The sequence below is a fragment of the Myripristis murdjan genome, chromosome 8 (assembly GCF_902150065.1).
Source record: "Myripristis murdjan chromosome 8, fMyrMur1.1, whole genome shotgun sequence".
In the NCBI taxonomy this organism is placed as follows: domain Eukaryota; kingdom Metazoa; phylum Chordata; class Actinopteri; order Holocentriformes; family Holocentridae; genus Myripristis; species Myripristis murdjan.
The window spans coordinates 24,380,948-24,395,862 of NC_043987.1; the positions used below are offsets into that span (position 1 = coordinate 24,380,948).

At 44.6% G+C, this 14,915-nt stretch overlaps 1 protein-coding gene across 1 annotated transcript in view; it reads left to right on the forward strand.

Moving 5' to 3' along the window:
• Nucleotides 1–14,729, forward strand: part of LOC115362942 (inactive phospholipase C-like protein 2) — a 77,870-nt gene extending 63,141 nt beyond the window's left edge. Inside the window, exons 4-6 of the mRNA XM_030056964.1 lie at nucleotides 454–529; nucleotides 8,943–9,052; nucleotides 13,296–14,729. Of these exons, the coding sequence (XP_029912824.1) occupies nucleotides 454–529; nucleotides 8,943–9,052; nucleotides 13,296–13,754 (645 nt within the window). The 3' untranslated portion in view covers nucleotides 13,755–14,729. The remainder of the gene's footprint in view (nucleotides 1–453; nucleotides 530–8,942; nucleotides 9,053–13,295) is intronic.
• The last annotated feature ends 186 nt before the right edge of the window (nucleotides 14,730–14,915 follow it).

Sequence of the window (14,915 nt, forward strand, 5' to 3'; positions counted from 1 at the left end):
TGCCTGTAGTACATGTGTGGCTTCCTCTGCTACTAACAGATTTTATGAAGGTGGGAATTCATAATTTTGTTAATGCTGAAAGACATGAAAATGAGAACTTATGGCCTTGCCACCAAGCTCTCACTTCCCTTGTGAATTTTGATTTGTGTTTTTCACATGCAGTGTTCACAGCAGTTTCACAGGCTGACACTCTTTGTCTCCGTGTCTTACTGAGGACACTTTGACAGAACAGTCTTTCACTATTGGTATTTCCCATTACATCCTATTTACACTCATTATGGATTTCCCCTGTGTTTGGCCAGGCCTCAGTTCAAAGCTTTTCCTTTTATTTCATGGTCATGTTATACAGATCGAGTGCTTTCTCTGTTTGCTTTGGCCACGGAAGGTGTCAGGGGACCGCAGTGTGATATTTAGCATGACATCCAACCTAACCTCATGTCCTCTGTCTTGCAGATGATCCAGACCAGCCGAACGCTGATTGAGTCAGCTGATGTCGTCTACTCCAAGCTCACGCAAGCACAACGGGCAGGTAAATCCCCCAGCACAGCCCATTTTGTGATATTCTATCCACTCTGCAGAACGCGCTTAAATAAAATCTTTTAAATCCCGTATAAAATCTTATTTTAAATCTTAAAACAAGTAAAAATTCTTCATCTTGATCTTATATTTTAAAAAAATCTGCCAGTGGGATGAGGTAATCCCACTTGTTTTCTCAGTGTAATTCAATGTTTTGTTTTGTTAGTTTTTTTTTTTTTCCTACTTGATTCAGCAAAGACAGAATAAGGCAGATCAGTCCTCTAGTATCAAGAAAATTCTGGAAACAGGTTGATTAGCTTTGGAAACAAGTGGGAGTTTTTCATCTCACTGACAATTCTTTTTCACTTCTGTCAGAAAAAAAAACAACAACAATATTTTAACACTGACGATTGAACAGAAAGACTTGTTAAGATGGATTTTTGTAGTGTGTGAAATAATTATACTTGTTTTCAATGTTTCCTGTGTTTCAAAATTTTAAAAAAATCTTTAAATAAGTCCATTAGAATGAAGAAAATTATATTTGATTCAAGTGACAAGTGAAATTATCATTCTTCTTCTTCTTCTTCTTCTTCTTCTTATTATTATTATTAGTAGTAGTAGTAGTAGTATTCCATTATTATTATTATTATTAGTAGTAGTAGTTGTTGTAGTAGTATTAGTAGTAGTAGTAGCAGCAGTAGTATTTTCAGCTTTTAATAAGAGTGTATGGCCCACTGTCAGGTTCATTTATTTAAATTGAGTATTTTTAGTTCCTTTTTTTTGCATCCCACCTGATCAGGAAGTAACATCTGCAGTCCTCAACAAAAGTTCTTTGTGTCCTCCTGGTTTGTAGCATCGAAACAGGCAGGCTACTCCGAGAACAGTTCCATCAACATCAACATCTGTGGCTGCTGCCGTCAGAACGGGCCATTAGTGAGTCAGCTCAGCATAGTTATCATGTCGGTGGGCAGGTGAATACAATCAGCCAGCCACACGGAGAAAGAGCTGCAAGAGAGAGAGGACAGAGAGCATAAACATCCTTTCAGAGAGGGAGAGAGCTGAAAAGGTTTGACAGAGTGTGGAGTGAGATGCGGAAGGATGGCAAAGTGAAGAGGAAGGGAGAGAATAAAGTAGCATTTTTGTCAATTGGCCTGTGCCATTTTGAAAGGGTACTAGATGCATGAGGTTCATCCTTTAAGAGGATAAAATTGGCCATAATGATATCATTAGTAGAGAAATGGCTCCAAATCAGAGATGCTCTGGCTTGTCTTCTCCAGACGTTTTTGCAGTGAGCACTAATTGCTGCTTATTGGCCTCGCTTCGCGACTAAGCAGCAATACCACTGCCGCAGACCTTCACAAATAGGATCACATAGATTGAATACCGGAGAATGAATGATGACAAAACTTCTGACCTTCATCGCGCTTGTTTACCTCTCGTTCCAGCTCAGCCGCCACCAGCGGTAACCAAAAACAGACTCTGATGCAGCAGATGGGTCATGAAGCAAACCGAAGCAAACACACTCAGAGTTTTAGAAATTCAGGATTCTGTACAGTGAGCCTCTGAGGAAAAATAGCTGGTGTAAACAAAGCTAGAAATGTGTAGTTTGTAGGGCTGAGATCAGTCACTGCTGTGGATTTGTGTGTGTGGAGGTTTTGTTGGAGACACAGAGGTAAAGGGAGAGAGCAACTGAGCAAACTGGAGCTCGACGGTTGGCTCCCTGGCACATGCCCACCCAATATGCCACGGCCGATGAGCCAGTTTAAGCCTGCTTAACCAGCCTCACCCCCTCTGTTACACACAGGCAGGCATATGTCCCACACCCCCATCTCATGTGGCCGGGCTGATATTCCTGCTGTGCAATTACCCAGGGATGAGGGCTGAATGGCGGGGCTTGAATCAAAGAGCTCCCCCTGCACAGAGCTGGAGAGCGCCACAGGAAGCTCCCTCAGGGGCGACGACTGCAGGGCTAAGCAGAGCTTAAGCCTCACACTGCCGCAGACACACACACAGCTGTGTGTTGGTGTCAGTCGTTGGATGTTAGAGTGTGATGGGTAGATGATTGTCGCGGTCCAGCGAAAGCCTGGTATCTCCAAAATGTTTGCTTCTCAGGAACCCGGCCGTGTTTTTAGTCTAACAACAACTGCACTTTCAAGGTTACACAGTGAGTTATCGTTTCTTTTTTAGATAATTGTTTTGGCATTTCTGTTTTATTAGATAGGTACAGTGGAGAGAGACAGGAGGGTCAGAGCATGACATGCAACAAAGCTCTACAAGGAGGGCCTCCGGGTCGCTCGTACATGGCTCCGTGAGCACCAAGGTTTGATGTAATCCTTCTAACAGAAACTGACGTGAAAACATGAAAATCCCTAAAATTGGAGTTACAAGGTTTGCGCATGACAGCAGCATTATGTAAGAACAACAACAACAACAAAAACTGTGCATAATTCTGAGATACACAGAGCTCCCATGCTTGTCCATTCATGCTCCCAGACAAGTTGGGTGTTTTGGTGGTGATAAGTGAGGCAGAAACGACGGAAGGAAAAATGGAATGTCTGTGCTGTAATACAAACACAAGAAGCTGTTTTGTTTAGCATTTTTTTCAGTGAGGCGGTTTCTCCTCTGACATACTGTACTCTGACTTTCCAGCAGCCCTGCCGAGAAACAGATGCCCCAGCAGGGTTTAGCTTCGCAGCATTGGGCAAGGTGGATAGAGCAGTGCCACCTTTAGCAAAGCCTATTCCATGTCAAGTGAGGGACAAGTTTCACAACATTGGATTTTTTTGACGATATCTGATACAATATTTTCCGGCTCTTTTGACTGATTCCCAATGGCAATGCCAATATATGCACTTTTTTTTTTTTTTTTTTTTTTTTTTTTTTTTTGCAGCTAATTGCAGAGAACATCAAGTCTCTCCTGTAGTGGAATTAACATATTATCATGATGGCCCACTGGCAGATGAAGGCATAAAATACAATGCTTTTCAAAAATGGGCACATTCACTGGGCAAAATAATGATGATGATGATAATAATAATAATAATAATAATAATAATAATAATAATACCTCAAATTAGGTTATCCCAATTAAGGGGAATTGTGTCACTTCTTGTGCAATCAAAAGAAAGTTTTTGTTAAAATTGATGTTTTTGGAATGCCGTAAAAATTGCAGGGGCTGTCAGCTGCTGAAGAACTGAACTATTTACTGTAAAAGTACTTAAAAAGGCTTGAATTTGAAAAAAAAAATAAATAAAAAAATACCGTGAAAGTCACGAGGTTATGGCCTAGCAGGAATTAAAAAACACTAGACAGCTAGACGGCGATGTGCTGTTATCATATTTACTCACCTTTCTGCCAGCACATCTTGTCTCATTTTCTGTCTTAAACTCAAATATTCCACTTTCTCCTGCTACTGTTTTCTGCCAGCTTTTTCTTGCATTGTCTTTGTCCCAGTGCATTATGTTGGGTGGTGCTGAAGGGTTTTCAGTGTAGCGAGTCCCTGCGACCCACAGGCGGTCATTTGAGTGGGTCCCAGGGAAATTGAGTGAAAATTTGTGTTTTTTTTTTTTTTTTGACAAATTGTAGTGTCAAATCTGTGTTTGATGTTATATGGTCATAATTATGGTGCGCTTGATACTTGAATGCAGCCTTAAGAAGCCATCTCACAAGCAGTATGATTATGTTCAGAGTGAAGGTGACAGTTGTAGCAGCAGCTCAAACAAAGTAAGAGAATCACAGAGGGGAGGTATAGGAGGAGAGAGATGGTGAATTTGCATCAAATTGAAGGTCTTGTCCCTATGATTGATATGGCAGCTTAAAGGTATAATTTATGTTTAATGGTTGAATGAGAAGCAAAAAAAAAAGGTGCAATTAGTGAATGGTCTGTGACCAGTTGAAAGGGAAGACGGGAAGTGTGTGTCTGTTTGTGAGTGTGTGTGTGTGTGTGTCTGCTGCATCTAAAGCTTAATTCGAAGCCTTTCGCCCGGCCATTGAAAGCGCGGCCTGCTCATCAGCTAAATGCTGTTGTGACAGAGCCGTAATCACAATGATGCACGAGGCCGCGATCAGAAACGGGAGTGAAACCAAAGTTTACCTCGCTCTCAGCAACGTGAAGGGTTCGGCACGTTGGCAGATTCATCACTCACACGTTTGGAGAGCACACACTGCAAAAAAAAAAAAAAAAGGCTCCATCTTAAGAAATCATTTGTTCTCAAAACTGAATGTTAAGAATGTGCCAGTGGAACGAGACAATCCCACTTGTTTTCTAAAGCTCATTTTATATTTCTCCCCCCAAAAATCCTGAAACAAGTGAAACTGCATTGAGAAAAAGTGGGATTATCTCGTTGCATTGGCTTTTTTTAAAAAAAACTTGTTTTTAACACGAATGAGACTGAGTAACTTGTTAAAACTGCGTGCAGAATGGCAGTGCTGGACAGTTTTTGGTTGCCATGGCTCTAACTTCGCCCCCCCCAGCCCCTCCTCTGTTTCGTTTATGCCCAGTCATTATCGCAGCTAATCAGTTTAATTTGGGCAGTGAAGCTGACGTGTTGATGAGGATGGAGAGGTGCTGGATGATCCCCCCTGGGCACTATTGATGACTCGCCATCACACACTGCTAATGGGGGACCAGACAGACAGCTGGGACGCACACACGGGCACTTCCAGATGCTACTGCTGCTGTGTGTGTGTGTGTGTGTCTCTGTGTGTCTGTGTGTAAACACTCACAAACATCTCTTGTGTGCTGTTGCATACAAATATCGACGCCGCTCTCTGCACTCCAGTGAGGCGGCTGTGAAGCGTCGTGGTCAGGTGTCTGGTTGGAGTGTGAGTCCATCCTCGTGCCGAGTTATCTCCGGGCCCGGGAACAGCTGCTTAGGCCCGGTGCTAGCTTACGAGCTTACAGTGTGGGTGGAGGAGTGCAGGCTGGATGACTGACAGAGGCACTGCCTGCCTGACCGTGGTTATTTATTGATGTCCCGCTCCTCTCAAAGCCTCCCTCTCAGGCCGAGCACTCTGCCTGTGTTAGTATGGTTAGCGGATGCTCCGTGTGCATTCCATTACCGCGGAAAAGCCGGGGCCTTCATTGTTTTCAAGCTCATCAGGAGCTTGAAAATCCCTTCCTCGGCTGCTCGCGATAATGATATTCTGCCCATGCTTAGAGCTGGCGATGAATTAATGAAACTCACTCTTCCTCTCGCACCTTTTCCTCATGCGCTCTTTGTTTGTCATTTCTTTTCATCAGCTCCTTTGTTGAGATTCTGTTTGATTTCATTATTTACTTACCTTTTTCCTCTGCCCATAGTCGCCTCTTTCTCTGTGTATACAGAGCATAACTAAGAGGTGCTACTGCAGTACTCATTACAAAGGCAAACAGGCTCTCTGTACTCTGCAGAGACTATAAGCCTTCCCTGATGTGTGTGTGTGTGTGTGCATGTGTGTGTGTATGTGCACTCAGGAGGGACATGTCACTGTCCCTTCATTCCTCTTGTCGCTGTCTAAGCAGATCCAATGATTTGCCCCCATTTGATTTGCCTCTCTCTCTCTCTCTCTCTCTCTCCCTCTCTCTCTCTCTCTCTCGTTCCAACCAGAAAGGCAAAACATGGGCTCCAGCTTCATCAGCGTGCGCCATGGGGTCTACATTTTGTTTATTAACTCAAATTTCACAGACTGTAAGTGACAGTAAGGAGCAGCAAGTGTGCGACTGTTGGGGGAAGGAAATGCTTAATAATTGGGAAAATTAAATGCTTGAAGAGGCTGTGTTGCGACAAGCCGCCTCCAGCTAATTTCATCTCTCATGCAGCTCCCCAAGTCTCCCGATCACAACCCGCCTCAGCTCGGTTTAGCACCAGCAGCAGCCCATTAACTATGCCAGATTACAAGATCAAATCAGGCCTAAATGTGTTAACACAACTTTCAGGGCCCGAAATGGATATTCTGCAATGGCCATAATATATCAGCCATTGTGGGGGAAATCACGGCACAACGGGGATCTTGGCTCTTTTTACGAGGGTGCATCTGGCGTGTACGGTTGGTCAGATATTGTGCTCGCTGCAGAATTTACCTCTCTAATGGATGTGCTGACTAACAGGTGGCCCGTTTTAACTGTGCTGCATCCTTTGTTGGGAAATATGGTCTTGTAGCCACTGTCAAACACACAAATAGGTTGAACTCAAGTTCATGGAGTGACCATGAACTGTAGTTCAAAGTTAAGTTGAGGCACTTATGAGGCATCAAATGGATGTAGTTCAGGTAATGGAATAGAGTGAGTTGTTGCCAGGAGCATTATGAACAGGAGTCTGAGGAAGTAAAAAAGATGGAGTGCTTACGAAGAGATGGGAACTAAAGAAAAGAAAGGGCTAAGTACCAAGCATTTATTGTTGTTCCCTGTTCGTTTTATCTCGCACATTTTTATAGTAGCTTGGCCCAGTTATCAATTCGAGTACGCACAAGAGCCAACTAGTATCCAAGTATCCTCTTCTGCTCGCCTCATTGTGCTGCATGAGATGAAGAGCTCTGATTATGTGCGTGGAGAATGCACATTCGCACACGTGTGTGTGGGAGTTGGTGCACATGTGCCTAGGGACTGTTGAGGCGATGTACCTGCTTGACTAGACGGAAATAGCGAGGTGTATTTTTACAGCAATACTTCCAAGTGGAGCATAGAAGGCAGAAATCTTGTGTTCTAGGTGAGCGGCGCTGTTTATTTGGTGTTAGATAGACTGCTACTTAATGCATGTTGCTTCTCTCCTGCAAGGATTTCCACCTTAACACGTCTCCTCAGCGTACTCTTCACTGTTCAGAGTGTTAAACTCTTACTTTTCACAAAACAAGCAAATGAATCTGCACCAGGCGTGAGATAATTCCCCTTTTTTTCCAGTGTAAATTAATTTTTGGCACTAAATGGAATGATCTTCCCTAAAGTAGTTTCCTGAAAGTTCTTGTGGAAACAAGTAGATTAATAAACCCCCAGTGTTTGAATTGTTGAACTTAATGACTTTTAAAAGTTTTTTTTTTTTTATGTGAAGTATAGTGTGTCCTGTTAAAGCCTTGTAGTAAACCAAAGCTGAAGAGACTTAAGGTCAAGTGTAAAGGACTGACAGATAGACTGAGACTTACAGCCTTACAAGAGTTTGTTCTCAAACCCTAAGGATTAGTAATGGTCTACTTGGGCTAAATGAAGCCAGTCCTTCTGATAGACTAATTAGAGGTTAGCCTGCATTGCAGTACCTCAATTTCACCCCTGTTAAGAATGTGGCACATTGGATGGTAAGCTGCTATTCCACACACTTTGTCATTTATTGTGGCCACAAGGCATTGTGCACCCAAAGAACTAGCGAGATGTATTGTGCCCTGCATACATTGTGTTATACAATGCAAACAACAAGTTATTTTGATCAAGGACTGACGGGTTAAATCCTGAGTGAAGAAGCTGGCAGTGCAAATTACAATGCAAAGTGACCTTTTTTTCACAGAAGTGGAGTGGTTAGTCTTCTGCTGTGTTAAGATATTTAAATTTCTCATCTGAAAGACTGGACAATTATCTCAACTCACTTGGCAGTTTTTTTTTGTTGTTGTTGTTGTTGGGTTTTTTTAGCTTCAGCCATCAGCTCTATAGCTGCTCTGTTGGTCGGTCGGTTCTTTGGTCCAAAAAAATTTCCCCACCCTTTTGGCAACCACGGTCTTCATCCTTGGAGGCTGAAATTTGGCATGGACGTGCATGTGTGTGAGAGTGTTGATGCCAGTTGGCTAAAAGGGGGCATGGCAAAGGGAGTGGCAAATCACGAAAAGGTACATAACTTCCAAATTACTCGCACAACAGACATGCACAAGATTTTGTGGAAAGGTTGGTCGTGAGCCAGAGGATAGTGGATTAAGTGTTCAGGCCAAGTGGCAAAAAGGGAGTGTGGCAATGGGAGTGGCCTGCAACAAAAAGGTGCAAAACTTCCAAGTAGAATAATTATACACAGACACACACATACACACACACACACCATTTTGCCACGTTCCCTTTCATAAGAGTCATAGATTCTTGTGGGAGGCATTACTGGACTCAGCAGAGACTTCCTTTCTCTTTGGTGAAGTTATATTTGGAAGCCTTTTTTTTTTTTTTAGCCCCACTCCCTTTCATAACTCATGAACTTTTTGTCATAGAGCCTTTTTCATTGAACTTGGTTGAAATTTGCCATGGAGTTCAAGTGTTGGTGAGGTTGTCTATGTGTGTATGTGTGTGTGTGTGTGTGTGTGTGTGTGTGTGCAGGGGCGGGGAAGGGGGGGTGCATTTAATTTTAGAGTGTCAACAAATCTGATAACTCAACAAACATTTCTGCGGTGTTCTGTCTTTTTGGAGTTTATTGCCATTTGCATTTTGTACACTGTACATTTAATTCATCTGTTGTGTGTATGTGTGTGTGTGTGTGTGTGTCCAGGGCTAGACTTCCATGAGGACCTGCATCGCATTGGTGCCAAGGAGGGCTTGAAAGGCCGCAAACTCCAGAAGGCCATGGAAAGCTACGCGTGGAACATCACCGTGCTCAAGGTGAGACACACAGCAGAACCCCGTGTCGCTCTCTCTACCTCTGGTTTGCATGCAGTCTCATGACTAACGCTACTGACTTCTGTCAGCATGTGAGATTATATCAGAGATTGTCGTAGGCAGTTGGATAAACAATCCCAGACCCTGCTGTTGAGATTATGCTACACAGGGTCTTAAGAAAGCTCTCTGGGCTAATTGTATTCGCCTCCACTATAATCCCCTAATCTCTTAATTAACTGTTGCTGATCGCATCTACTGTTTTATTGACGGGCTCAACCAACTAACATGATAACACATGATAGGATTGTGTGCATTCGTGTCTTGACACACACATGCGTTGCTCTTATTCTTCTCCATAAGGGGCACGTTGGGTCCACTTTGAAAATGCCTCTGAGCAAAATCCACCCTCGTCTCTTTCTGGCTTCGACGCTCGAGACGTGGCTGCTCAGTGCCGTCATCTCGTCGCCCCTCGTGAATGAATACCTGTGGTAACGCCAGCTGTGATAAAACACAACATGCTGCTCACACTGCACATTGTGCTCAGTTAGCTAAGTTAGAACAGAGGAGCTCGGATATGTGATGCTCAGCGCTCTATTTTTATCTCGTCTCATTTGCCTGAAATCATTTAGCATTGAGTGAAGAATCATCCTTGGCTGGCCTTTTCACTCGGGGTCTGGTAGGACAAGCAGAGATAGTTGTTTGATGTCTTGGGTTTTGTTTACCTTCCTGTGTCTGTGTTATCAGATGGAGAGGAACAAAACGCTGCAGTGACGATAATGAATAATGAGCAAGCAAATCACTGTTACACTGTGCATATACATACATTTTTATTTACTTATATATCTATTTTTTTGGAAGCGTGCACTATAAGAGCATGCACAACAGACAGATGCATCTTAATTAAGCTTAGTAGGCTACACTAAACTAAACTCAAATGCTTAAACAATGTAACAGGTGGAACACAAAAACCTAATCCCAAATGTCATTTACCCTGCCTCTGTGCACCCCACCCCCCCAGTCGTCCCTCCACAAACACACACACATGCACACTTTGCCACCCCCACCCGCTCCTCCGCTCCCCTCCTGTTTCCTTGATGAGCTACGCACTCAGCATAGGGGGGTCTTGGTGCACACACACACACACACACACCCCTCCTCCCCTTCCTCAGTTGTAATCTGTGCACTGTGCTGAACATTTGGTGCGAGCGTGGCGCCTGTTTGCCAAGCTGGCAGCCATGCCTAGTCTCTTCACCTGTCAAGCTCTCCAGATCCTCAGCAGGCCTGCCGGCTCTCTGGTGGATGGCAAGGAGCTCAGGGGAAAGGAGTGAGAGAGAACTCACTCTCTGTCTGTCAAACACACACACACACACACACACACACACAAGCCTCCTCCTCTGCTTTGACAGTGAGAGTCAGATCAGCGCTATCATGGTGAATAAAGGTATTTGCCCATTTCAGCCAGTGATGTTATTCTGTCACTCAACTGCTTTCCCTGTTGAGAGCGAAGACAAGAGAGAGGTAAACAGGCAAACAGACAATGCCAGGCATTATGTATTCACTGCAAAAACAAACAAAAAAAAAAATCTCCGTCTTAAGTCATTTAGTCTTATATTCAGTGTTAAAATCTTGTTTTTATTAAAACAAGTGAAAAAAAAACTGCCAGTGGGATGAGATTATCCTGCTTGTTTCAAATGCTTATTACCTTGTTTCCAGAATTTTCTTAAATCAAGTGTTTTCTTGATACTAATGGACTGATCTGCCTCATTCTGCCCAAAATAGGTGAAACTGCATTAGAAACAAGTGGGAATATCTCATCCCACTGTTCGATGTTTTTCCAATTGTTTTAAGAAAAAACAAGGTTTTCAACACTGAATATGAGACCAAATGCCTTGTTAAGGCAGAGATATTTTGCAGTGTTCCTTTTGAGGATAACATAACTCCAGAAACAGCATGGCATCACCGTTCTCCCCCACATCACTCACCATTCTAGTTTATATTAGCGTTGGAAACAGTCAACCCTCCTGACCCCAGCCAATGTTTAAAATCTCTAAATAAATGATTAACATATTTTTTTGCTTCATATTTAATGAGTTTTCCTAATGTAATGGGTACTACCGGGTAAAGATGAAATTGACATGATGATATGTTTTAAATGTCCTGTACACACTTTGTAATGCATTGGTTATAAATAACAAAAGTCTGTACTTAGAAATAATATAAAGCCATTAAAACACCAAAAATTAATATTTCTTTCCAATTTTAGGTCAATCAGTGAGATTTTATGGCGATTTGAATATTTTTCCATTGTTATGTAATAGGAATACTGGATGTATAAGTGGGGTGGGGGTGGGGTGGGGGGTTATGTTTTACTTAAAGGGCTATTTAGGTAATCAACAAAGAAACATAAAGCACTTGACACATAAACTTTGATAACAATTTTAGTTATAATAATTTTGTGGACGTCAAATTGACCCCAAACATAAAAGATGTTCAAAAATGTGAACATATCAGGAGGGTTAAACACTAAATTTTCCAGTTCATTTTTCTTCACCCAGAGATGTGGGCTACTGTAGGTGACCATCCATCACAACTCTAGCTTCCTAGTGCTTTCTCACTGAAGATGTCATGGATTTGAATTTGTTCACTACATGACAGCTCAAATGAGAAAGCATTGTATTCACAGAGAGAGAGTTCAATGTCCTGTAGATGAGCAAATCCATGCGCATGCTACACCGTCGCTCACCCCTGTCCTTTTTTATTGTCTATGTTTACAACCTGAAAACTAATATCATACTGAAGCCAGGTTATTGACTGCCCTCGCTGCTTAACAACAAGGTCTATAAAAAGCAGGATGGTCTGAATTTAAACAAACAAGGAAGTGGTAAGGATGAAATTTAATGGGGATGCTGTGATGGGATTTGGTGACCATGCTTGTCAGCACTTAACCCCCTGTGGATCGCTATAGGCCAGCTGCAGGGGTGAATGCACCCAAATCCAAGCGCCGTCGTGATTTGGTTCTGGTAGCACAGGACAATCCTCCTGCTGGCTTAGATTGTGCTTGATGAGTCATGGCTTACATAATCTTTGTTTTTCAAATACATGACTTATTCATGCGTTTGGTTTGCGTGCTGGAGCGGCGCAGGTAAAAAGGCAACTTGCAGCGCGCTCATATCACCTGAGAGTGGAACGGCGGATATTTTGTCCAGGGCAGCAGAACCCGCAACCCGTCCCACAACATGTCAGACCGCTGTGCCAGCCTTGTGGCAACGAGAACTGACTCCCTTTCACAATTAGACTTCAGTCTCCAAGTAGCTGTCACTGCCTGCAGGTCAAACAGAGTCCAGAGTGGAGTTCTTGTGGGAAGGAGGAAAAACATGCAGAATTACAGACATGAGGGCTGTTGCTTTCTGCTTGCTTGTAAACGGATGTGGGTGAAATGGTGGTGAAAAGAAAGTGGCGGAGGAGACAGACTGGAAGAGAGGGGCTTGTGGCAGGGCTGAGCGGCGATGAGGGGAAGAATCGAGGTCTGAGAGACAGCGGAAGTGGCGACAGTACGTTACAGAGTCTGGCCAGGCTTTGGGAAAGGAGACTGTTGGCAGTCCTAATAAAATAAGCACCTTTCACAGAGGAATAACCGCCTGTGGAGGAGAATCTACCACATTTCCACAGAGCAGAGACAGGAAAGTCTCTGCTCTGCTCTAAGAGGAAAGTCAGCCATGGACGCAGCCCAGGGCGACTTTACAGCGCCATAAAGCGGGATGCCTTCCCTGACCACTTCCTCCACATATGGCTGTATTCCATCTCAGAGGTGCTCACAAATAAAGAGCAGAAATGCGGTGTAACATTATCACCATATGAGAACATTACTCACCACCTGAGATGCTCGAAGGGCTGGCAAGCAACCAAAGGGCTTCATTCGGTGGCTCTGCACTGCCCCCTTCTGTGTATTATTAGTTAATGCAATGAAAAAATACGATTCCCCTTCCAGCGTACCTGCACTGGATGATGTTATCTAATTCAGATAGACTGTAAATTGAAACAGCCGAGACGGAACAGTTACCAGAGATGTCCCTTGCTATTTTTGTCGTGTGATCATCTGATATGATTGTATAGCGCTGACAAAGTTGTGTTTGCTGCATGAGTCAGAGCATAATGGCTGCCTCTCTCTCTCTCTCTCTCTCTCTCTCTCTCTCTCTCTCTCTCTCTCTCTCTCTCCCTCTCTCTCTCCCTCTCTCCTCTCTCTCAGGGCCAGGCTGACCTGCTGAAGCATGCTAAGAGTGAGGCACTGGACACTCTGCGTCAGATCCACTGCGCTGCTCAGTCCTGTGGCCTCAGTAAGAATGGAGCAGCTTCCCCACAGCTGCAGCACCATCCTCACTACCAGCCACAGCAGACCCAGCTACAGCAACAGCCTCAGGCCAAGGCCCCTCCACAGTACCAGACCCAGCCCCAGCCCCAGCCCCAGCCCCAACCACAGACCCAGACCTTACCTCAGGCTTGCCTCCATCCCCATCCCCATCTCTACCCCCAAGCTCAGGCTCAGGCCCAGCTACCAGCTCTCCCTCTGGTTCAAACTGTTACACAATCACTGGCTTTTCCTCAGCCGCAGCCCCAGCTGCAGCTCCAGACCCAGCAGCAGAGGGCAACTGGCCCCCTGGACGCCATCCCAGAGCAGGAGAGGGCCAGCGACAATCAGTCCTGCTGACCCGCAGCCTGTGCCCACAGAGGATCCTACCCAAAGAGAGACAGAGACAGAGAGATAGGGAAGGCAAACGAGCAGCAGGAGGAGGCCAGTGTTGCCGAGAGGGCGAGGGAGATTGAGGAAATAAAGGAGAGGTTGAAAGAAATGGCGATGGTGAGGAGAACCCGCCGTGTCAGGAGTGAAACCCAAGTCTGAGAGCACATGTTGAGGTGTGAGGATAGTTAGAGGGCTGAAGACAGGAAGAGAAAGCCTGACCTCATGCTTCATTTGCTCTTTAAAAAAAAAAAAAAAAAAAAAAAAAGAATGGAAAACAGGGCAGACCATGTTTATTTTTCCACCATCCTGGAAATGGAATTAGCTTCCATCTGAGCTGCTATGTTTAGGTCCGCTCTCTCTTCTCAAGCATTCGGTTCTCTACTGATGTCAAAGGAAAGCCGGTTGACAGCCGTTGACTAAGTTGTGGTCTGTGTTTCTGCCAGGGGGTGTGTTCAGTAGCTGGACCAGTCAGTCGGGTATCCCTGTCTCTCTCTGGGCAGTGCTAGTTACGCGCCCATCCACTATGTACTCTAGCTCTGTGGGTACAGGCTTTACCTCACATTGGCATTTCATACCGCAGATACTTGCCTTTTGATTCCCCAAGACATCTCGGCATGTCTTTGAGCTTTTATTTTCTTCATGTGTGCGCTCCTCTTCTTCCATATTCCACGTTAGACGTCATAAATGCTACGTGCAAACCCTCACCCTCACCCCCCCCTCTCCCTAGAGGACGTCATTTTCATTCACAGAGTCGAGCGGCTCACTTAGGCTGAGCTCCATAGGAATTATAGATCACCACAAAGCAGGGAGCCGAGGAGCATAAAACAGAGAAACAAACTGCAGCTCTGAGCGCTCTCAGTCACACTGATGCTCCCGCTCCCCCCCCCCGCCCCCCTGCTCGCGTCAGCCTCCGTCGGGCCTCGCACGTCTGCACAGTGTCATTCCTTAGGACTTGAGTTCTTCTTAGTGGTCACTCCTGGAGTCCGCCCACAGGGTTTCCGTGTCTCCTCCCCAGGGGCTGTGTGCGTGATGTCATGTGAGTCGGTGTTTTGGTCCCCAGGGTGGAGCTAGCCCGTGTTAAGCAGCAGAGCTCACCAGTGAATCACAACTGGAACATTCAAACCTTGT